General features: G+C 35.0%; 3 protein-coding genes across 3 annotated transcripts; all 3 read left to right on the top strand.

The window, feature by feature from the left end:
• Positions 1-5938: 5938 nt before the first annotated feature.
• On the top strand, positions 5939-12188 carry LOC110860210 (methyl farnesoate epoxidase). The gene is made up of 9 exons (XM_022109263.2): positions 5939-6342; positions 6515-6589; positions 6657-6697; positions 6866-6945; positions 7366-7758; positions 8214-8390; positions 8455-8531; positions 10413-10593; positions 11419-12188. Exons 1-9 carry the CDS (start codon positions 6234-6236, stop codon positions 11864-11866), a joined length of 1581 nt encoding a protein of 526 aa, XP_021964955.2. The 5' UTR covers positions 5939-6233; the 3' UTR covers positions 11867-12188.
• A 3041-nt stretch (positions 12189-15229) lies between these two features.
• On the top strand, positions 15230-17393 carry LOC118439059 (putative inactive cytochrome P450 2G1). The gene is made up of 4 exons (XM_035860079.1): positions 15230-15706; positions 17136-17156; positions 17255-17270; positions 17353-17393. The coding sequence occupies exons 1-4, from the start codon at positions 15230-15232 to the stop codon at positions 17391-17393; spliced, it is 555 nt and encodes a 184-aa protein (XP_035715972.1).
• Positions 17394-19632: 2239 nt separating this feature from the next.
• Positions 19633-22339, top strand: LOC118439121. Its single transcript, XM_035860161.1, has 9 exons — positions 19633-20116; positions 20205-20396; positions 20470-20546; positions 20639-20775; positions 20850-20943; positions 21018-21344; positions 21417-21561; positions 21640-21770; positions 21849-22339. The coding sequence occupies exons 1-9, from the start codon at positions 20029-20031 to the stop codon at positions 22182-22184; spliced, it is 1527 nt and encodes a 508-aa protein (XP_035716054.1). The 5' UTR covers positions 19633-20028; the 3' UTR covers positions 22185-22339.
• The last annotated feature ends 2537 nt before the right edge of the window (positions 22340-24876 follow it).

The following is a 24876-nucleotide window of genomic DNA, read 5'->3' as shown; positions in this document are numbered from 1 at the left end:
CGCAGACTTCGCCCTGATTTAAGGCCGAATAAGTAATCCTGTCCGAATCGGATTCAATCGTTCCTCCACAAACCGCCAAAGTCTTCCCGATCTCGTCATCTTGTTCTAAAATCTGTGACGATGCCTCGGTTCCAACAGTGGCAGAGATGGAGACCAAGAAAAATAATCCGTATAATTACGCAATTTACTACTCGCTGGTCCATATTTTATATAAATTTTGAATGAGGAAAAGTTAAGAATTAATTCCAATCAGTTTGTGATAAGTATTGTTCAATTAACTAAGCATGTTCAATTGCAATTACCTTGATAAGAGCGGCATCCTACGCGGTTGAGTAAATAATTATTTAACAAGCATTACAGCCCGTCATATGCATCTCTTAATAACGTCTTAGGAGTAGGGTGTCACATGTTGTCGGTGTCAGATTTTGATGCCCTTTGGATATGTTGTAGTACTATATGAGTGCAAAAAGTGAAGGCGGGTTAGACTCCATGAGCCCATTTACGCCCGCCACATCGCCTCAAAGGCGCCCAAACCCCCAGAGCTGCCGCACTAAAATCATCCTCAAAAATCGAGTTTTGCTCAGATTTGGATGAAATTTACATTTTGGTGATCCCGGATAGTTGCTCTATCATATCCAATAGCAAACTCATTTTTTTGAAATTTTCAATATTTTCGAAGATTTTCTGACCAACGTATGTATTGAAAATATCCAAAGGACATCAAAATCTGAGACCGACAACATGTGACACTCTACATGCTCCTTAATAGAATTGTTACCGACGGTAACCATTACCAAAGATAAATCGTCCCTCGGAAGGTAACTTACCGTCCGAGGGACGATTCATGCTGCGCTATCACTTTTGTAATAATTTGGGATAATGTCTAATTTAATCTAATTTAATACTACTTCCTACCATAATTAATACTTTTTTCTCAAATTCTTCCTAAATCATCATAATGAAGTACTTCGTTGTTCATATGATTACTCGGTTTAGCCATAAGTAGTAATACACTCTAGAACCACTTCTAAATATTATAACTGTAAAGTTCTTAAAAAAATTACAAACGTTTCGATTTTTAGTCAATCCCCAAATGCCTGAAGTACGTTTTTGCATTTAGGGGGTTTTGAATTCGACACTATGTACCACAAGACCCAATAATTTGTTATGGACGAACATATGTTGATATGTACATGCAAATCTAGGGGTAGCAAATTATCCCCAGTTTTAAATGATATGATGCGGATCACGCTGGTATTTTATATACATCGATGTAGAGATATTATTGAATACTTGTCAGTTCACATGACACGGAGAATATGCATTTATATCGCACTGGAAAATTACAAGTTTATTCTATGCATTTATTCATCGCGTCGTTCTTCCTAAGATGCAACCACTCACAATGGAGGTCTCCCAACGTATGTATGCTCACAGATTTGGCCAAACTAGTGTCAATCGATAACAAACAAAATTGGTATTAAATTTGCAAATAGCACTATCTCCCAATGCACGTGTGGGCAAAATGTGCAGGAAATTTAGAAAATGTAAAATTTTCCAGCATTGGGGCGCGTTTTTTCCTCCTTTCGTGCAAATATCCCCGCTACACTGGAGCATTGGCAGATAGTTCCACTTGACAATTTTACATATACTAATTTTATTTGAAACTGATTGAAACTAAATAGTTTGGTTCAAAACATTCCTTGTGAGACCTCCATGGTCAGTGTAATCTAACAATCTATCAATACATATATGTCACCGCACAATGGGCCAGGTGCCCGAAAATGTGGCCACTAAGGCAGTATCTTGAATTGGCTATTCTCATATACTATTGTGTACTACATAACTAACTTGTCCTCCGTGAAAAATTTTAAATAAAACGTTACACGCACTCAGGAGAACCAAGGGGGTAAACTTTTTCAAATACATTACGGAGATAGGGTAAATACATTTTCTAACATATCCGCCCATCTCCGGGCTCAATCTACTCCCTATTGATGTCAACCGGTACCCAGTAGTATGATAAGTATTCCCTGCTGCGTATAGCTGCGGTAACCAAAATCTGCTCTGACCACACCCACTCCAAGTTGTTGAAATCAAGAAATCAAATTCAAGCTAAATCGATATATTTTAACCAGCTCAAAATATCCGCAGGCATGCAACATGCCACAGCAGTGTCTGGGGTCACACGGACGTATTTTTATTGTTACAATCACACCCCCAAGGGGGTGTGGCCATCATAAGGATTTTCATTCTAGGTAAACATAGGCATGCGACATATCATTCTTCTTGGCTTTATAAGGAGGTTATTATGGAGAACGATAAATTTAACAACCATATCAACAGGGGGTGTGGCAATTGTACTATGGGCAAGATTTTACGGGTTCTGGCCAAAAATATAAATTCGCCGCACTTAAAGTCATAAAAGTAATTGTTTGCGTACAAGTATAAAATAAAGGATGGGTTTCCAGAGTTAATTCTTAATAGCAAACTGGCGCACCCCCAGGGGGTGTGCCAGTTTGCGCCCTTTTTAGTCAACCCAGGTAAGTTAACCCAGGCACGCGACATGTTATCCTTCTTGACTATATGAGGAGATTAGGATGCAAAACACGAAATTCAAAAACCACACCCCCCTGGGGGTAACCATAAAGGCCTTTTTTAGTCGAAGTAACCCAAGGATTTTGTCATGCTCAACAACATCGACAAAGTTCTGACTGTTTAGAAGTAGCATGCAAATATCAATTCTTAAAAGTGTTTAGAAATGTATTTTTATAATTTCATGGATGCAATTTTGAGCCAACGTATTGTTTAGTGTTTGTAATCGCTTTAAAATCGGGAAGGTTGCAGCGTTTTGAAAATTCCTGATCTTGGTTCGAAATTCGGGCAAAGTAGAAAATACGCACATTCAAGAAAATGCGTAAAGATCTTGAAAATCATTGAACCTTTGTTGGAAATCTAGTTTTACTCTGATTTTCATGATTTATTCTTGATTGAAACAGAAAATGCTGAAAACCTTAAAAATCTTCAATTTTCTAATAGCTAGAGGAGACAATCTCTACAAGGTATTGCAATTGTTAACAACTCATGGGGGAATGATTCTTAGAGCCGTAAAGTTGGAGGATAGTGGTCTAGTATGTTAAATACTATAAGGCCTTTAAGAATACAAAAGTTTCCCACTGACGATTCTTTTTGACACCAAAAAATCTTGTCATGGAACAAAGCTTAAAGCGTGGCCGCTACATTATAAAAATATTTAAAATGCACATATAGGCATCCATATGCTTTCGTATATTCAACTTTTTAAATTTCGCCAAATAAACTGTAATTTGGCAGAAATTAGCTCCATTGGTACCGGGTTTACAGTTTCTGGCCTTTTCTTAATTACTATAGTGCATGACAATAAATTATATATATGCATATGTATTACATAACCCTATCTGCATCATTGTTCAACAAAACTTTTGTAAACGTATTTATTTGACGCCTATAATATAAGATGAAGTAGGTGAGATTAATTTGCAGCTGTTAAGACCATACATGAATTAGGAAGACGATAATTACTTTAATTCATTAATTAAATTAATTAATCCTTAGCAATTAGTATGTATGTCAGTCGTCATAATCTATGGAGCCAACTGGCATAGGATAATGCTCACATAAAGGTAAGCTGCATCAACTCGACCTCAGCTCAACAATGGGGATTCGACACAATATCTACGATTGGGAAACCGCACCCATAGTGGGTGTGGTTCCCAGAAAAGTTTCGATTTTAATAAAACCATGCAATCTATATTATAAGCTGGAAATGTCTGTCCGCAACGGAAGCGAAAGTAATTTTCCGTGACGGATGTGAAAGTGGAGAAAGTTAAGTTTCGAATGGCTCGAAAATTCAAAATAAATTAAAAAATTAAAAGTCAGTCATTTCCGTTTCTTACAGACATTCGCATCTTATAATTGTCCCTCGCCCGGCGGGAGACGGGCTTATACGCTAGTGTGTTATACCATGTTTCTCAGCTCCCGAGGGGATCCCGACAGAATTATTAGATTTTTGAAATCACGCCCCCAGCGGCGTCCAGCCACTTGTTTTCTCCAATTTTAAATTACACCCACATCGAAATAGCACCACCAGTATTTCTACGTTTCGATTAAGGCTCGTGTTTTCGGTTGTGGCGGTTTTGAGTGCCATTTCAGTTCAAATTTTAATTTGTCAAAAAGTTTAATGTTTTATAATTTTAACGCTATATTAAAAACGAATGAACACAATTATTTCTCAATAATTACTGAAAATAAAATTATGAAAATACGTTTCTGAAAATTTAAACTTTTCATGCTATTTCCGAATTTTGAAAAATGCAACAAGAAATTGTAAAAAGTTACAATTTTTGAAAATGTGGTTTTCCTAATTTAATGCAATTCTAATTATTTTGTCGAAATTCCCTCGTTTATTTAAGATAAATGATGTATTACATGACATGGTATAGTTAAAACTGAAAACTCGCTGCAAGCTGATTTTAGGAATTCCGCCGAAACCCCCTTGACCAGCTAAGAAAAATTATATAACACATTGCATGGTTTTCTTAGAATCGACAGTTTTCTTTGGGCCACACCCACTGGGGGTGTGGTGGCAAAATTGTAATGCTTCTGTCGATATCCCCTAGTCGAGCTGAGAAAAATGATATATCACAAGACATTGTTTCGTTGAAATCGAAAAGTCGCCGAGGACCACACCCACTGGGGGTGTGGCATGTGACTATTAAAAATTTGCACATTTAATATATGCCTTAGGTTATCGTTTCGCACCAAAATCTAATTCTTGTTTCTTCAAATTCGGCTCCTATATATTTTTGGCCACAATTTATTAAATCTGGCCCATAGTGGCACCGGTATGATTTTATTTTGACATGCAACAAAGTTTGTCACGATAACACCTTGAGAATTTGCAAATTTAAACAAATGCGGATTTTGAAACATTCGGTCATGGGAGAATTTTTTAAAACCTTCAAAACTCGCGATTAAAAAAAATTATAACTTATTTTTAAAAAATCGTTCAGAACTAGCCAAGATATCAAAATATTCACATTACGTCGAGCTATCGATAAAAAATAATGTCTCCAAGGAAACAAATCACTGTACGAGTTAAAAAGTGAGCTTTTGTGTCAAAAATTGTGGCTCTTGATCTTTTTGACATTTTTTAAAAATACGTACGGTGCATATCCTTTGACAATCATTCTTGGGTACTAAATACGTTGCAAATTTTCAAGCTTTTATCGTGACAGATATGTAAGATAGAAAAGTTTGTCTACCGTACAATTTAATTCGCTCCCTACTGTAGCTTAATTAAAATGACAAGTTTTTTTCTGAAACACAAATCCTCATGCAAATTGTAAAAACGGGGAAGACACTTTTATGTAAACCTTAAAAGAGGTAAAGGCATGTAGGCATTTATTGGAGTTGTGGAATGGTACATATCTAATACAAAAATTAATTAAAATATCTAGTTCTCAAATTATTCATATACTTAAGTAAACACTCATAATGTGCATAAATATACATTCTTTCACGAAACGTGCATTCGTAAAATGAACGTACGAATCCCTCACAACAAATTTACAGCAATACTTATTCATGTTAAAAATATTTTGTTACTCACTAAACACAGTTATGGTTATTTTCACCGGACAAAATTGCATGAAGCAGATGCTCTTCATACATTCATACAAAGAGAAATACATATTCCCCATCATTAACTGAGCTGGAATAAGCACATGGAGACAAACTGTGTGCAAATAGTGCCACACACATATGTACATATATAAAAATTACGTAAATTTGACGCGATACTTTATCTCACTTCACTTGACTACAACGAAGAATTAACGAATCTTTTAAACGAAAACAAGATATTTAAATACGTACTTATTAACACACTCATGAATATTCTGCTCCAGTCTGCCAGTCGACCTTAACTATTGAGCCACGTTTCATAATCGTAATTAATTACACAGATAAAGAATCAGCATATGTAGCTTTTAAACAAAAACAACAGTTATCTACATTATAAGCTGGAAATGTTTGTTGGCAACGGAAGTGAAAGCATTTTTCCGTGACGGAAGTGAAAGTGGGGAAAGTTTCACTTCCGTTTCCAACCGATATTTCCAGCTAATGATATTGATACAAAACAAAAATAATTCTGTGGAATTATGAATAATACCACTTAATTTTCACGAAAATCAATGAAGCTCGGCGTGAGACGGGCTTATACACTAGTTCATGTATACGTTGGAACACCGTTTTACTCTGCCAATCAACCCAAACAGTTTAAATGCAGATATCTGCTTAAAAGTAATTGAACCGATAAAAATCCCATTGTCCAGTACTTTTCGCCTCAATAAAAGCAGCCTGGTATCCGTGGTGATATTCAGTTCGAATCAGAATGCTCGGGAAAGCGAGTGACATTTTTTGTAAAAATTTAATTTCAATTTTTAAATTAAAATGGTTTCGGGCGTGTTGGTAGCTCTTGGAGCCGTGCTCGTGGGACTGTTTTACTTTGTCTTTTTGAGTAAACCGAGATGGAAAAATGCTCCACCAGGTAAAAATCTGAGGGCATTTTTATAATTCGTGAAATGTTTGTAACTTTTATAATCTGATTATTTAAGGTCCGAGTGGAATTCCTTTTCTAGGAAATTTACTACAAATGGTAATAAACTATGTACATACATAAATAGTTTGTATTTTTGTTTACGAAATACTGGACAAAAAAATCATAAAATACCAATTGTCGAACTATACTTCCTACAAAGTTTAAATTTCAATATCTGTTGAAAATAATCTTTTTTTAATTTTCGAAATTTTTTTCTACCTGTAGGACAAATTTCAACACATTACCTTCAACAAGTGGGCCAAGGAGTATGGACCGCTCTACAAAGTGAAGCTCGCCTCGTTAAAGTAAATACTGACAATATCTTAAAATACTTACTCCGGTGAGAGGTCATTTCCCTGAAGAATAAAAGAGAGATGCAATTTCTTGAGTACACAAAGATGTAACCCGCAAGATACAAAATTAACATTGGTCGGTAACAAAATTATTACCAGGATATACATGTTTATTTACCGCTACTATGTAGAAATCGGCCCTACTTACTACCGGATGTATTTATTTGAGTAGAATTTAGTCATCATTAGGGAATTAAAAATCAGAATATTTTTTAAAAAACTGGGTATCGTTTATTTAGATTTTGGCTTATTTAAAAAAACGACCTTCGATTAACTCGATTTTCGGTCCTTCCCAAAAACCGATGTTCGGTTTTTAAGTTGACAAGACCGGTTTTAATGCCTCATTATATAAAAATCAATTTTCTTTTCCAGTATGCTTGTCGTTTCGGACTACAAAATGGTGAAGGAAATCTTCTCCGAATCCGCATTTTCGGGTCGGATGGACTTCACCGATTTCGACTTTATCATGGACGGAAAACTGCACGGAATTATAAACACGGAGAGCGAGCATTGGGAAGAACTCGGGAGATTTACGCTCAGACAACTCCGCGATTTCGGTTTTGGCAAGAATTCCATGGAGGACTCGATCATGCTGGAGGTCAACGACCTCATCAAGGGACTAAAGGCTGCGAATGGAAAACCTGTCAGTAACGTGAAGGAGAGGCTGCTTCTAGCCGTCGTGAACGCTTTGTGGGCTATTTGTACGGGGATCAGGCACAAACACAATGACCGAGAGTTGATTGGAATGACGGAGAAAGCGAATAAGTGAGTTTTGCAATAATTTAATTACATAATTTAATTCATGATGATAGTTTATTTGTCAATAATTGGTCTCATAATTATTGAATGAGTTCTGCAGATTTTTATTTAGTTTCTGGTCCAAATACATATATTTTTTTAGACCTTAAGTTTATTTATAGCGTAAAAATGTTTGAAGATTATAATTACTTCGCATAAATACTTTCCCAGATTTTAATTATTTCTGACAAATACTTTTCCAAATTTTAAATATTTCCGTGCAGTAAATACCTAAGTATATTTGCAAATTTTCAAAATTCCATAGTTATCCAGATTTAAAATATTTCCTACAAATAATTTTGCAAATTTTCAGTACAAATACATATTTTTAATATCATGCTAAAATAAGATTTTAAAAAATTACAAGTTCAGTTTACATTCTTTTTTTACAATTAAACAAGTAACCATTTTAATTTTTTCAGAGCCTTCGAAGGAATTTTGGAGGGTGGTGGAATCATGCTGTTTATGCCCTGGGTTGCCAAAATGTTTCCTAAATGGTCCGGATACGGATTAGTAAAACAAGAATTGCTCAATTTTACCAACTTTTTACGAAAACCAGTCACCGATCATAAAAAGACTCGACAGGAGGACTTTGACCGGTTAGAAATACAAAACCCAACAATTTTAATCGGAATATTTATTGTATTTTTTAAATTTTTGTAGAGATTTTACCGACGTATTTTTGAAAGAAATTCAGAAAACTACTGATCCTAGTTCCGCATTTCATGGACAATTGGGAGGTAAATAATTGTGCATAATTTTTATTTTTAAAGGGACCGAACATAAAATATGTGATCGATTTTGGGGAGTTTTGACCCCTACAGTCAATGGAAAAACTATTGGCAACCCCCACGCCAGCTAAATAAAATTGGCTGTAGCCTTGGAGTGCATTATACAATTGGCGTGAAAATATGTTCGCATTTAGCAAATATAATGTAGTTTTCGATTATAATCATGTTTTATTGATTAAAATTAGATTAACAGTTTTTAAATAATTTGTTGGAAAATTTGCAAAATTAACCCGCAAAAAGTATTGGCAACATGTGGCCAAATTAATTACGCGGAACAATATTCTTAATCACCTACCCTATTTCATTACGGTAAGTTAATTAGGTGACAAAATATGACGATAGCTACATTTTAAGTCAGCAGTTGTGTTGTCTGGAACCAAAATGGCGACACCAAACGAGTTATATTTGGCGGCAAGAAATATTCATTTATTTTTCGCAAAAAAACCTGGATATCTAAAAATCAATGGAAAACATACTTTTTCATATTTACTATTGGAAATGTAGCCAAGAAATATAAAATGGCAATTTTAGTTTCTGCTTTTCCATGGTTGCGGAAGAAAAAAGTCACCTTCGCCCAAAGGCAAATGATGAATCAAGCAACAAATTACTTGAAATCGGAAGATTTCAACATCCAAAACCAATTAGAATTTGAGAACCAACTGTGGAGTTAATATTTCATACAATATGGTGATCAATCAAAAATCCTACCAAGGGGTTTTAGGGTCCAGTAGCCCCATAGAAGAGAAGGCCCCCGAAACGAACCAACTCAAGGTATTTAAATCAGCTAAATACCACCCTAAATAGACTTCCAACGGATGAAGAAGGGTCTAGTGGTCTCACATAAGTAAATTTAACTTATTCGGTGCGGGTTCGATGGTTAGAGTTTGGAGGATGCAAAATGAGGCCCTCAAATATGAATGCTGCCGTCTGGGAGTCAAGCTCGGAATAGGATCGATTATGGTTTGGGGTTGAATGACTAGGTCGTTGCGTAGTTAGCTGGTAATTATCGATGAAGTTATGACCAATGAGGTCTAAATAATCATTCCAAGCGATAATTTGAAATTATTTTGCAAAAACCTGACCTAGGAAGGAATTTAATGTTCCAAAAATGCAGTGACCCCAAACATGTAGCCAAATTAGCAATGCAAGTTTTTGGGGATCTACGAGGTTAAGCTTCTCTCGTTGGTTGCACAGTCTACCGATGTGAATCTGATTGTCTGGGTTGAGAAAGGAGAGACTGATGGAAAACCACTCGTCAAAAAACGAGCTGGACAAAATTTCAAACGAAGATTAGGCAGACATGTTAAAAAGCGTTATAAAAAGATTTTTCCAATCAATTACAATGCGTATTTCTGCTCTTATTGTGTCGAGGGGAGGTGATATGTATTACTAGAAGCAGTTTGTCGTAATAAAATTTGCGTTTTATTGATTTATAATTTTTTAAGTTAAGGGTTGCCAATCCTTTTTGCTGGTTAATTTTGCAAATTTTCCAACAAATTGTTTAAAAACTGTGTTAATCTAATTTTAATCAATAAAACATGATTATAATCGAAAACTACATTATATTTGCTAAATGCGTACAAATTTTCATGCCAATTGTATAATGCATTCCATGGCTACAGCCAATTTTATTTAGCTGGCGTGGGGGTTGCCAATACTTTTTCCATTGACTGTATAACCCGCTGTATGCACTCAAGGTTATAATTTACATAGGAAGGATAGGAGGCCCCTATTTGAACCCCCCCTCAAATAGATCACTCACATGCTTTCTGCACAGTCCCAAAAACAACCCAATATTCATGAAATTCTACTTTTTTACTAACTTTTAAGAGGACAACCTTGCCGCAACTTTGGGCGATTTATACTTAGCTGGAACGGACACCACTTCCACAACTTTGTCCTGGATGATGATCTACCTCAGCAAATTTCCCGACGTCCAGAAAAAATTTCAGGCAGAGATTGAATCCATTACAGGAAATAGTAGACCCACCACGGTTTCCGACAGACCAAAGTGAGCAAAATTAGTAATCGACTTTTAAATATTTAGCTCGATCTCGATTAACGGATCTCGATCCGTTAATTAAAAATTTGAACCGGTTTGAATCTCAAACAAAAATCATAGACACAAAACGTTGTGATTATTTAAAATGAGATCTGCAAACAAGTCTTGATTCCAAATTTGTCCCCAATTGCACCAAATCGTTCCTTTATTGCTGCAAAAATTTATTACAAAAAACTAATACGAACATTAACTTTCAAATTAAAACCAGAAGGTTTTTAATCATTTCTTGCTTCTGGGAACTTAACTAAAAACTCTCGACGACAAATTTGTACAACTTCTGGTTCCCAGTTTTCAGAAATATGCAATCCTAATTTTAATATTTCTAAAAGTTGGAAGATGCCTTGAGAAACGTATTCCTCTGAATTACAAAACTCACCCCAAGTATTTACCAACGTTCTGTTTAAGACTTGAAATTTAAAAAATACAGAACCTAGAACTAATTAAAAGCAGGGACTATATTTTGAGACCATCTAAAAAGGATTTTTTCCCCATTTAAATATATAAAATTCCTGAAGCTACTTTTGGCCATTAACAAATATTTATATGACGAACCATTTAAATGGCCAACATAAGTTATTTAAATGGAAATCTAGGCATAGTTAATGGCAAAAGTATCCAATGGTAAATTTAATCCATTTAAATGGGAAATGCAGCCTTTTCTAGTGGCCCCTAAATCCGATGCCTTAAAATCATGCAAATTTTTCCGATTCTGGTGATGAGTCAGACATACAAACATATATTAATAAAATTGCTCATACCCAATTTTTCCTACAGAATGCCCTACACTGAAGCCTTAATCGCGGAAACGCTCCGCTTCTCCACCATCACCCCGCAGGGCGTGCAACACAGGGCCATCAAGGACCAAGAGTACAAGGGCTACCTCATCCCGAAGGACACAGTCATCACGGCGAACGTTTTTCACATCCATTTCGACCCAAAAGTCTGGGGCGACCCGGAGACCTTCAGACCCTCCCGATTTTTGAGCCCGGACGGAAAAACGTTCAAGAAGCACGAGGCCCTCATCCCCTTTTCGACCGGAAGGCGCCAGTGTCTCGGCGAATCCTTGGCGCGAGACAACCTCTTCCTATTCGCGACCAATATTGCGCAAAGATTTGAAATCCTGTTTGACAAGAACGGCCCAGATAACGGATTCGAGTCAAAACTGTCCTTTATCTTAACGCCGAAACCCTTCAATGTCATTTTTAAGGATAGATTGGCTTAATGGAAAATTGCTTGTGTTTAATTATTGACAATCAACTAGAAAAGCAATGTCCTGCATAATGATACAAAGCGTATGCAATATTGGTAAAAAATCACAAAAATAAAATGAGTTAGTATTTACAACATATTTTAAAATTAGGAATTATTTTCTTTTATAATAGTGATTTAGTTTTAATTTTACCATACTACACTTCACATTTATTACGACACATCGTTAGAAGTAGTACCAGAAAGTAATTAATTTAACCTCGGGTGAACTTATGTATCGAGAATACATATTCCTATTTGTTTCCTAAATAAATATATCTCGCAAAGATTTGAAATCCTTTTTGACAAAGACGGCACAGATCGTCATTTTCTCTTCGAAAATTTGGATACTCCTCTATCTAACGCTATGATCAATTTTTGATTTTTTCCAGTTTTGGTAAAACTTCTCCCACACCATGACCACAACATACTTATGTATAACGTCCCCGATTAAGGCATTTTCTTGTAGTGAATGATATTCGTTAAAGGGTTAACCCTATGGAGAGACAAACAAGGCTTTATGTATTGATGATTTAAAACAAAAAGTTATTTTTAAAAACTAATGTATTAAGTTCTGTAATTCCCCAATTTTTGTGTCGAAACCATTACAGATGATCTTTTTTCACGATGAAGTTTCCCGTTAATATGCTAAAACTCACACAACATATACATATAAAATAACAAAGTCTTGCATCCTCTAAAGTAATTTTTAAAAAATATTATGCTTCAGATTTTAAAATTAGTCACCTGTTTGTATGCTTGTCATAATAAGAAAGTTTTCTAATTACAGTAAGCAAAAATTTAAATCGTACCCTTCTCTGTGATGTCATAAATCCATGGTTCTCCGTTTTATGTAAATCGATTCTTCTTATGTAATACATCGGTTTTCTAGGAAATTTAATGTAGATTCCGAAAATCATATTCATTTTTCGATTTTCCTTACCGACCATGCACCATTAATTAAAAAGTTGAGCAGAGTTGAAAATTCATGTAAAAAATTAAATCGTACCCCTTCGATTTTTCGATCATCTAATTCTCCCACACACTCAAAAACAATAATTATTACCTGAAATTCGATTGATTTACAGTTTTTAATATTTTTATGTAAAAGGTTTAAATTTTTGTTTACTTTGATGCTGCTAAACATCCTGCAGAATGAGCAGAAAATACCTTTATGCTGTGTAAAGAAAGAGGGTTATTTTTATGCATTGGAAATGACAATGTAATCACAAAATTGCATTGGGGAAGAAGTTTTAGGATGCTACTATCCAATTCATTGTCCAAACATTCAAGAAAACGGGATTATTGGGTAATTTCCATTGACTCGGACACAAAATGGCAGTCAACAAGAGCGAGCATCGAAATATAATCAGCAACATCTTAACCAACTCAGGACTTTTGGACCCGAAAATTTCGTCTGAAGTTCAAGAACAATTCAAAAGAACGGGTTTCACTCAAAAAATCAGAAGCTGGATCCGGGAAAGGGCTTTAAGGGTAGAAGTTGGAGCAAGAGGACATTCATTCATTAGGCAAATATGGCACAGCGTACTAAATGGACCCTGGACCTCAGCGTAAGGATTCAGAATGACTGAAAACGTGTCATTCAGCATGACAGAAGCATGTACAACATATTTAGGTGAAACACAATCATGAGGAAGTGGTAGAAACCTGGAAAAGTTCATAAATCCTAATATATAAATAAGACCGTATAGCATAATGAAGGAATTGTGATGGTTTTGGGCCTTAAAACTTTGAAATAGTGTTGGAACTTTAACTTAATCGACTCAATAATCACTAACGAAGTGTAGCAGACAATTCTGGAGGAAAACCAAGTTCGATCAACCAGGAAATTTCGACTCATGATGGAAATAATTTTGCACTTCGACGGGGACCCCAAAGATATAAGAAGGTTATTAATCGGCACTTCGAGATAAAGCGAGTTATTGCTCTTCCATGGGTTGCATGATCTACTGACCTTAACCCCATCAATAATTTATGGCATAACTGGCGAGGAGAATTTCGAACTAAAACCCGAAGTCGAAACATGACTATCCAGTCCATATAAGCGAAATGTGGGAAAACTTCAGACCGAAAGGGACCAAAAAACAAGTGGAATTCGTGCCACGGTGTATCTAAGCTGTAGTTCATGCAAACTGAGCCGGTACGAAATGTTAGCTAATTATTAGACACAATTTTCATTTAAAAATTAATAGGGTACGATTTAATTTTTTGTATGCATTTTCAATTCTACTCAACTTTTTAATTAATGGTGCAAAATTGGAGAGTAAAATCAAAAAATGAATATGACTTTCGGAATCTACATTAAATTTCCTACAAAACCGATGTATTACTTAAGTTGAATCGATTTACATAAAGTGGTAAACTATGGATTTATGACATCACAGAAAAGGGTACGATTTAAATTTTTGCTTACTGTATAAAGAACAAACCATAGTACGAACCCTGGTGATAGATATCTTAATATTTCTCATATGACACCTTCTGTCTCATATTGCCTCCAAAGTTTGTCCAATTACGAAAATATGACAAATAGTTTTGCATGTCGTCTCAATCTCCCCCGCTCTTCAAACTTAAACCAAATGTTTTACAAAATTGTTTTTTATTCAACATCAATTAAAATTTTTGACATTTATTGTACCCTAACTTATTTATTGCTAACTTTGCCATAAGAAAATTAATAATTGTTTTTCTTCCACACCTCAAATTGTATCAAAAGAAGGCTTTAAAAATGACTAAAGTATGTATTTAATTCATTTAGTATAACTTTATAATATTTTCCGTTCTGTTTTTGATAAAACAAATACTTCATTTTGACTTGACCTAAATCTACGACATATAAATTTTGCGTGACATTAAGACTGATAAAAAGAACTTGGAGAATGGTATAATTCAAAATTAAAAATAACAAATACTAACAATGCGATGGTGTGAAGTGTAACCCTCTGATTTGGTTGAAATTTTGAAATTATGTGGTCCATGTCAATACAACCAACGTTTCTCGAGGCAGTTTGTGCGATGAGCAGAATTTGAATTTGAATTTTGCACCATAAAAATTCTCACAGCCATTCCGCCAGCCAACTCACAGGCTACAAGTTTGCAGCCCAAAAGTTAAAATAAATTATAAATTTCGGTGAATAATGAGCGAGTCCATTTTCAAGAATTTCTTACAAGAAAACAATTACACCAACATTTAATGCATGTCTCGGACATATTTAAATGCTTGCCATAAATTTGGAACTAAAATTAGAAAAAAAAAATTTTCTTTAAAAATCCAAATTTTTCCAAATTTGCTTTATTTAAAAATCAGATTTGAATCATGCAGTCTCACGTTAATAAATTCGTCGCTTATTTTCCCACCAGAATACCCTACACTGGAGCCTTAATCGCCGAAACGCTCCGCTTCTCGACCATCACCCCGCAAGCCGTGCAACACAGGGCCATAACGGACCAAGAGTATAAGGGCTACCTCATCCCGAAGGACACAGTCATCACCGCGAACGACTTCCACATCCACTACGACCCCAAAGTCTGGGGAGACCCGGAGACCTTCAGACCCTCCCGATTTTTAAGCCCGGACGGAAAAACGTTCAAGAAGCACGAGGCCCTCATCCCCTTTTCGACATTGCGGCGCCAATGTCTCGGCGAATCTTTGGCGCGAAACAACCTCTTCCTATTCGCGACCAATATTGCGCAAACGTTTGAAATACTGTTTGACAAGGACGGCCCAGATAACCGATTGGAGTCGAAGTTGTCCTTTATTTTGACGCCGAAACCGTTCCATGTCATTTTTAAGGTTAGATTGGGCTGAGCTAAAATGGTTTCTGTTTTTAAAACGGAGAACAGTCACCGAGAAAAGCTGTTTCCTACAGAAAAATGTTTAGATACAAACTGTATGCAAAATCAGTAAAACTTCTTGCTAGTAGAAACAACAAATATTTATTGAGAAAAATTTAATTGGGGAATTTTCCACTTGTACAGTGGGGAGCAAATTAAATTGTACGGTAGAAAAACTGTTCTATCTCGCACATTGACGAAGATAGGGATTTGAAAAATTGCAAGGTAGTACCTCACAAAGATTGTCGTTGAATGCCGTTCTTGTTTTTGAAAAATCTCAAAAAGGTCAAAGGTCACAATTTTTGACCCAAAAGCTCATTTTTCAACTCTTACAGTGATTTTTTTTCTTGGAGGATCGATTTTTTAATCGATAGCTCAACTCAATCTGAACATTTTGATATGTTGTTCAGTTCTCTACGATTTTTTTGAAGAAAGTTAATATTTCCACTACAAAACTTCTCCAACCTAAATAGATCGTTTATCTCAACCAAGTAACCTGACTACGGATTGGCACGTGTCATTGCGAAATTTGAACTCTGTGCTCCCATCAGACGAGGACAAAGCTACGATTAGAATATGAATGGTCTGATTCATCTATAGTTCTAAGGAAGATGATTTGTCCAAGAGTTTTATTACCAATCGAGGTCTCCTAACTGATTTTGACCAAACCAGTATCCCTCCAGCACAAATAGAGGGTGTTGAATAAATTCGTCCCAATCTTTTCCAAATATTTAAAATCAAATTCTTTGAAAAGTTGGGTTCTTTAAGTCAATTTTACGAGGATCACGGTTTGACTTATATGCATTCCACAGATGGTACAAGTTCAAAGAAAAATGTTAACTTGTTTGAAGACTATGCGTAAATGTCTGCAAAGACATCATCGTCGGGACGAATAACATCGACACCCTTTGTAATTAATAAGAAATTTTCAAGTTATAGCGGAGACAATTGCAACTGAAGGGGAGAAAAAGCTGAGGAGTTCAACGAGGAAGAAACAAAGAGAGAAGAGAATCGGCAAATTTTGCACTTTGCAAATCTACTGGGCGTTTTCTCCTCTTCGAATGCACGTATGTATCTCTGCCAAAAATCATTACCTATGCATTTTGCGATTTTTTGTATCATTTGCAACTTTCATATAAATTGTAATGGGTGTTGATTTAATTCGTCCCGTCTTTTAATGGCTAAAGCTACATTTTCGCATGATTTTCAAAGAAGTTTATATTTATTTTTCAAATTTTACCATTCGTAGAGTGAAGATTAATTAGTCATAATCATGACCACCGTAATATTGACGAGAACAATCCAAGTTCTCAAACATGTTTCAAAATATTTGGGGAAAATTAGAACCAAATAAATTAACACCCTTTACATATTTATATTTGTGATAGGATGAGACTACTTTGGTGAAAGTAAGTAGAGCATATGCTGGGAGACCCCCATTCTTACTAAGGAAGTTTTAATACATTTACTCATCCAAATTTTTGCTGTGTAATTTATTGATCTGCAGGTCGAGTGTATGAATGGTAAGCGTTGAGACATCTTTATTTACTGGTCAAAAATTGCATAATATTTAAGAGTAACTTAATACGCCTCCTGTGTTGTCAGGTTTCTATGGATTTGAGCAAAATACGTACATTAAACTTTAATGAATGCATTCGTTCATGAGACTTGGCAAACATTCTTATCGCTTGTACATGTGCAAAATTATGAATGCGACCAATACAAAATGCGCATATAAATATACTAAAGAATAATCTCCGCAGTTTGTTACGTCAGTGAAGAAAAATTATGCAACCACCGACTAGACACATCGTGCATGATGACTGATGACAAGTAAAAACAAGTTTATGATCATATTTACAGTTTCGTTTGTTACGCAGAAGAGTTTTCCAACTGATCCACGATTACATTGGCCGAATGAGCCGAACCGCATAACGTGTTCTAATTTATTTAATCCCAGTTATTTTATTTTGACGTGAAAATCATTCAATTTCCCAAATTCCAGACACAAAATTGAATGAGTTTCACGCCAGATCAAAATATACTGGTATTAAGTAATATAATAATTCCGTTAATGTAATCGTGGATGGATTTGAACTGTTACAACGAACCCAACACAAACCTCGTGAAAAATGTGGAAGAAAAATTTTTCAAATAATTGGCGGATAGCAAAGTTACCGGAATTTGTTATTTATTTATTTTTTTAAACCTCGGTTTCAGTTATTTTGAAAATTTAGTTTCGGAAAATTACATAAATTCAAATATTTTACAAAGATCAATTTATTTATTTATATGGTTTTCTCAATATAAATGTCATTAGTTTTAAACAATCACAATAATTCACTACTTGCTCCATCAGGGTGACGAAATACCCAAATGCGTAGCCGGACCTAACTTGAAAAAACCAATTCGGATTAGGTACCGCTTAAGATAAAGCGTTAAAATCGGTTTTAGAAAAAAGAGTTAAAAATTTGTAGGGAATTTTCGAAAATAGAAAAACTTGACTCTTTACCAAGCTACGCTACCCCGGATTTTATATACCTTACTTAATAAAGAATTCAGCGTGTGTTTACTATTCAAAAGGGGAACATTATTTTTAAGAGTGCAATCCCCAGGATCGGGAAGCAGAGCTCCATAAATTTAATTTGTTACTTATGCAAATATGTAATCGTGTCACGAAACATCTGTTTGTCGCACTCTCAAAAATTGTGTGGCGTTTTAGAAAATTAAGGATATTATTACTTTTATACTACGTAAACTACTAAATCCATAGTAACGTTACCTTCACGAATATTACATAAATAAATCCTTACTCTGAATTTTGTGTGGTTTTTATTTAGCATGAAATTCAGATAAGATATTCCGCATATGTACATATTTATTTACATGCACGTAGCTGCATAAAAATATTAAGACTGATTACTTATTAATATCAAGGCTATCCCATTAAGCGAAACGAAGCTAAAGAAGTATCTATATTAAACTTATCATGGTTGTCTAATGTACTTATGTTCACGATTATTCTAGAAATATGTAATACTAAAGTCGATGAATAACTCCAAAACTTTCGGGCTTTGTTCGAACAACATCGACTCGGTTCCCAATGATTCGGTAAAAAATACCTTACATATTAGTTAAATTTTACCACTTAAATAATTAGCAAAAGAACCATAATTAACAAATCTGATTAACCGTCAGGCTCTACCGCTGCTTTCTTTAGATGCACCAAACCAGCATGTCATTTTTGTCTATACTTTTTTATCTGCACTGCATAATCCCGGTGTAGCTTGAAAAAAGGTTCTATTGTCAGTGATGGAAAAGATGTCCTTTTGAAGAGAGAATAGGTACCTATGGGGTTAATATTATGGTCATATATACCATGCATCCTTACTTCTGCAATCACCAAGTTTATGTTTATATGAAACAATTTGTTACTAGTAAAATGACCAAAATTCTAAGCGGAGGGCATTGATCCCCTTAACCATTTCGATCCCTTCTATATTTAATAATACCCTTGAGCCTGTTACAAAACTGCGGACGAGTTTAATGAGTCGTTACACGTAAAGAACATAAAATATGTGTCGTTAGTTGTGTTCGCTTCATCTATCGATGTATCGAGTCGGTACTCCGTTTACAGAATTTTTGTACCCAGTTTTACATTTTTGCGGTAATCAATTTGACCAGTGTGACGACCCCGAAGCCCTGGTAAAGTGTGGAATAAATAGATTATCGTATTTTCTCCTGCTCCTAACCTATTTTGCAATGTTGGGATCGGCCAGGATGGAAATATCGATACATAAAATGTTTGATAATCCACTGGTACGTTGCACTCTTACGAATTCTGATAAAATTTAATTCCAGTTATCAACGTTACACTCTTAGCAAACTGGTAATAATTTAATAAAAAATATTATTACCGAGGGTTTGGTAATAACCATTAATTCCACCACGGTAATAAAATCATTACCAGCTTTTATAAATTTTGGGTAATGGACAATATCGGTAAATGGTAATATTAGTTTTCCCCGAGTGGCGATGACTCCACTCCGCGAGGAATTGAATCAATGCCATATTGTGCTGACAGTCAATGCCGATGTAATTTTACTAAAGAGTAACAAATATACACCAAACGGTGTAAACAATTTTCATAATTTGGTATTGTAATATTACTGGTAGAACCAAAACTGTTACCACATGGACGGAATATTCACGCCATAGCCATCATCATTCCTCGTCATCTACTTTGTAGTTACCTTGGCCGTTAAAGTCAGCGAAGTAAAAATGACCAAATTGGTCAGAGTTTGTAATTTAGCCAGGGGAAAGAAATTAATTATTTCTTCTGGGGATTATGAACAGTTCTTGCGTAGTGGTAAGTATCATTCCCATTAAATTGAGAGCGTGTTTTAAATTTGTGCATTAAATAACTCAAAAATATCTAAAATGTGTGTAATTATTAGTGAAGACCAAATTTCAAGTCGAGACTGACAACGACATCATTTTGGAAGACGACCATGGCGCTGAAGTTGATGAGGAAGTATTCCCTATTCTGTTGGATCAAGGCATAATCCCAGCAATAACATTCAAAATCGTGGGGGAAGACGCAGCTAGTGATGGATCGTACACCCCTCAATGTCAACAAATTTATTACAGTGAGTTTTATAATCTGGATAATATAATAAATAACAATGAAAAGCAAAAGAAATATGTAGCGTTTTTGTGTAGTTAATAGCCCTGCGCCCATTTCGCCTCAATCGCCAGCAACTCCAGCGTCGCCCCAAGGGGAAGACTATTTTAAACAGGTACATACTTACTAGATGTATTTATATGTATCCTAATGGAATTAAATAAAATGCGGAATCAAGTAAATTTTAATGATGTTGCAAATTCTCAGGCTTTAGAAAGTTATATTGAGAGAAAACCAGACTTGAAGGAATTAGTGTCAAATTGTAACGCAGAGAGATTGGTAGACTCGGCGGCCGCAACGAAACTCATAAATGATTTTGTCTCGGTGTTAATTGATTTAAGGGGGTAAGTTTTCCTTGTTGTTATTAGCAGATAATATCTGTCTATAAAATTAATCAAATTAACTTTACAATATATAGGGATTTACCATCCACCTCTGATCAGCTGCGATTTGCCAAGGCAATAATCGAAATTATTCCGTGTTGGAAATACCCGGATTCAATTGATGGAATTGTATGTGCAAAATTATAGCTTCCCTAGAAATTTGAATTTAAATATATGTATATATTATTATTCCCTTATTGCAGGATATTTTGTATGATACTGTGAACCGTTCCGGCTTAATTCAGACTCGTTTACGATGGATTCACCCAAACGTTAAAGAAAAAAACCCTCTAAAATCTTTGAAGCGACCCGTAGCGAGTGGAGCTGGAGCACCCATTTCCAATAAGCAAGACGGACATGTTCAAATTGCTGCTGACGATATCGCCATCGCGGAATTAAATTCCTCACTTCCGGAGGACGAAGTTAGGCGTCTCATGATACAAACCTTGGAGCACAGAAATTATTTGCGAGGCACTAATGAAAACTCAGTCCTCCGGGTGTATCGAAAATTCTTGGAATGCGGATTTCTGGTAATTACTACAAAGTTATTAGCTGTATTTAGATTTTTTTTTACCTTAATTTATTGACACAAATTATGATAGATTAACTTCGAGTTCCAGCTGATGTTTCCAGCTAATGCGGCCAAATTTCTGGACACGTGGGAAACATTGAGGGAGCAAATATTAACAAACTGTAAAAGAATCAGCAAATCGACGGCTCTTCATAAATTCATAAACGATAATGCTGGTATGAATATAATATGGTTATAATTTCGTTAATTTTGCTTATTTCGTATAATCTGCTGGAAAATCAATTTATTTGCAGGAAATTGGGATCGGTCAACTGGCGCATTGTTGGCCCTGCTTTATTTAATCCCCCCGACAGCGCATGGGCGAGGGAAAGGTGCGCGGTGCAAAATTGAAGATGCGGAATCTAGACTTGTAAAATATTTTAAAGTACACATTTACAACATATTTGCTTTGAGTGTTTTTGTTTTATAGGAACATAACCTGTAAATATTCTTACTCTTTTAGAGTGGAACGCCATTGCAGTCAATTTTAGATACTTGGGATTCGGATATCAGTCAACCCACTTTGGTGTACTTGGGCGACGATAAAACAAATCCGTCGACATTTTTCATCATTTGTGACAAGTTGGCCCTTCCGCTGAATGCCAGTAATTCTACAGAGGCCATCGACTCTCTTTTTAAGGCTCATTATGTGATCGGGACAAAATACGACCAAAATTTGGATGGATTATGGAAGTTTATGCAAATTCACGTCTTCCAATTAGACATTCAAAACACAACTCTTCCGCGCAAAGCAAAACAAGTCCTCCAACAACTTTCAAGCCTTTCGGAAAGCAATTGACCAGTAATTTTAATAATATAAATTTCGGTAAAAATGTATTATTGTTCTGAGTGCAGAAATACGTTTACTCGGGTAGAAGATATTATTGTTCATACAAAATACATTCATAATATAGGTAGTGCAAATTTTAGGAAAAGCTTTTGCCCCTTCATAAATTGTTCCGTTCAATTTAGTTCTTGGAGTGGTTATCTTAGGCATTTAAAATCACACGATGTCTCGACCGCAATTAATGTTAGTGAAGTAATTAATGCGGTAGTTAGTCACGAAGCATTGGAATCTCTTCCGACGAATAATAATAATAAGTTGGATGAAGACGAAGTAGTAGAAGATATCTCAGTTGAACTAGGCATTCAAATTATGTCGGATATTTTAAGTAGCTTTTGTTCCTCACTTTTAGCAAAGGGTGTAACAAACACAACAGTAGATTTTGTAGTTCAGGAATTACAATTTAGTTTTACACAAGTAATTAGTTTAGTCCTAAAATTAGGGAAGAAGTTTTGTAAGGATGATTTTGAATTCTTCAGTTGTCAAACTAAAGGTTTAATGCAAGCTTTTGCCACAATTAAATCTTCATATCAAAGACAAAAAATGTTTGAGAAAACGGCCAGACCAATCTTACCCAGAGAACTGTCATTAGGTAGTAGAACTGAATTGAGAGTGAAAAATAACAAACGACAACAAGTAATTGTTCCCGATACATTCATGTATGTCCCATTGCTCAAAACTTTAGAATCCATTGTAAATTCCCCAAAATATTCAAAGTTTTTTATAAATTATAATTCCAATTCGCATGAGGTAAATGTTTACAAAAATTTTAGCGATTCTAAGTCCTTCAAAAATAATATTCTCTTCTCCAAATTTCCTAATTCGATTCAAATTCAATTATTCTACGATGACTTCGAAACAGTAAATCCATTGGGGTCGAAGCGTGGTGTACATAAAATTGGGGGAATTTATTTCACAATAAGAAACTTCCCGGACTATATAAATTCCAAATTAAGTCAAATTCATTTGTTGGCTCTTTTTTATACTGAAGATGCTAAAAAATATGGAATGAACGCTATTCTTAAATATTTAATTCCGGATATCAAGTTACTAGAAAGCAGTGGGATAAAAGTGAATGGGTCTGAAACAATTTACGGAACGATTTCTAGTTTATCTTGTGATAATTTGGGGATGAACTCTTTATTAGGTTTTTCAGAATCTTTTAACTCGCATTATTATTGTAGAATATGTTGCACGTCGAAGACGGAGGCACAAGAGGTGTTTGATCACAATTTGATGCACATTCGGAGTAGACCTGATTACGAACAACATTTGAGACAAAACAAATTTGGGGTTCAATCCGAATGTGCATTGAATGAGCTGCAATATTTCGATTTTTTAAATTCCCCATCAGTGGATATTATGCACGATTTATTAGAAGGGGTTGTGCCATTTGAGATCAAGATTGTGTTGCAAAAACTCATATCTTTAGGCTGCTTTAGCTTAGAAATTGTAAATCAGCGACTTATGGCCCATAACTATGGATATTTAGAATCCAAAAATCGACCAAATCCAATTCGCTTAGATAGCACCGGACACAAAATTGGTCAAAAGGCGGCACAGGCGTGGTGCTTAATAAGGCATTTACCAGTAATTCTGGCTGATCTAATCGTTAGTGAGGAAGGAAGTAAATATTGGGAGCTTATTATTCAACTTTTAGAAATAATGAGTCTAACGTTTTGTAGGAAATTTTCATCTTCTAGTTTACAAATTCTCGACCAGAAAGTAATGACACACCACAAATTGTTTCGTTTTTTGTTTCCACATGAACGACTAATTCCGAAACATCATTTCATGTGCCACTACTCTCATGTAATTAGACAAACTGGGCCATTAATATCTCTTTGGACAATGAGATATGAAGCAAAGCACAATTATTTTGCACAATTAGCTGCACATATTAAAAACTTCAGAAATATTTGTTACTCTCTAGCATTTAGGCATCAACAATACAGCGCATTTATGATGCAGTCCTCCGAATCAAGCGATAGTCTTAAAACTGATCATATATTTATTGTCAATCTTAGTAATTTTGTCGATTCATTCGATTTAATTGAGAGTTTAAGATTATTTGACTGTTATCAAAATTGTGACGGAGAAACACAAATCTATACAACCAACCAGATTTGGTATCGAGGGTATAATTATAAGACGGGGTTTGTAGTTTGTTATGAAATGGGTAACGTATTTCCAAAATTTGGAATTATTAATGAGTTTCTTTTGCCTAACGATAAAACTTGTTATTTGCTTCTTAAGGAACTAGATGTGGAGTATTTTGATCGCCATTATTTTGCGTTTAAAGTAAAACATAAAATTGATATATTCAAAGTTATTTCAATTACAGATTTAGTGGTTCATGACTGTTTTGAAATTCAAAGAAATTGTAGCAATGAATCGTTATATTTAGTTCTTAGACATCATTTATAATTTACACGAGTTGAATGTATATTACAAAATTTCGAGTTTTTAATTATATTGCATAATGTATTATTAATTCGAACATGTCATTGGTAAATTTAAGTTAGTACACTTTAATCGTTGTAAAATAATTAATTTTGTCATCAGTAAATAAATAAATAAATCCTCACTAAATAGTGTCAAATGTTAAGTGCAGGGGGTTATAAATTATTACCTCGAGAGTAACGAA

The sequence above is a fragment of the Folsomia candida genome, unplaced genomic scaffold (assembly GCF_002217175.1).
Source record: "Folsomia candida strain VU population unplaced genomic scaffold, ASM221717v1 Fcan01_Sc030, whole genome shotgun sequence".
Taxonomy (NCBI): Eukaryota; Metazoa; Arthropoda; class Collembola; order Entomobryomorpha; family Isotomidae; genus Folsomia; species Folsomia candida.
This window is presented reverse-complemented; position numbering and strand designations above follow the sequence as displayed.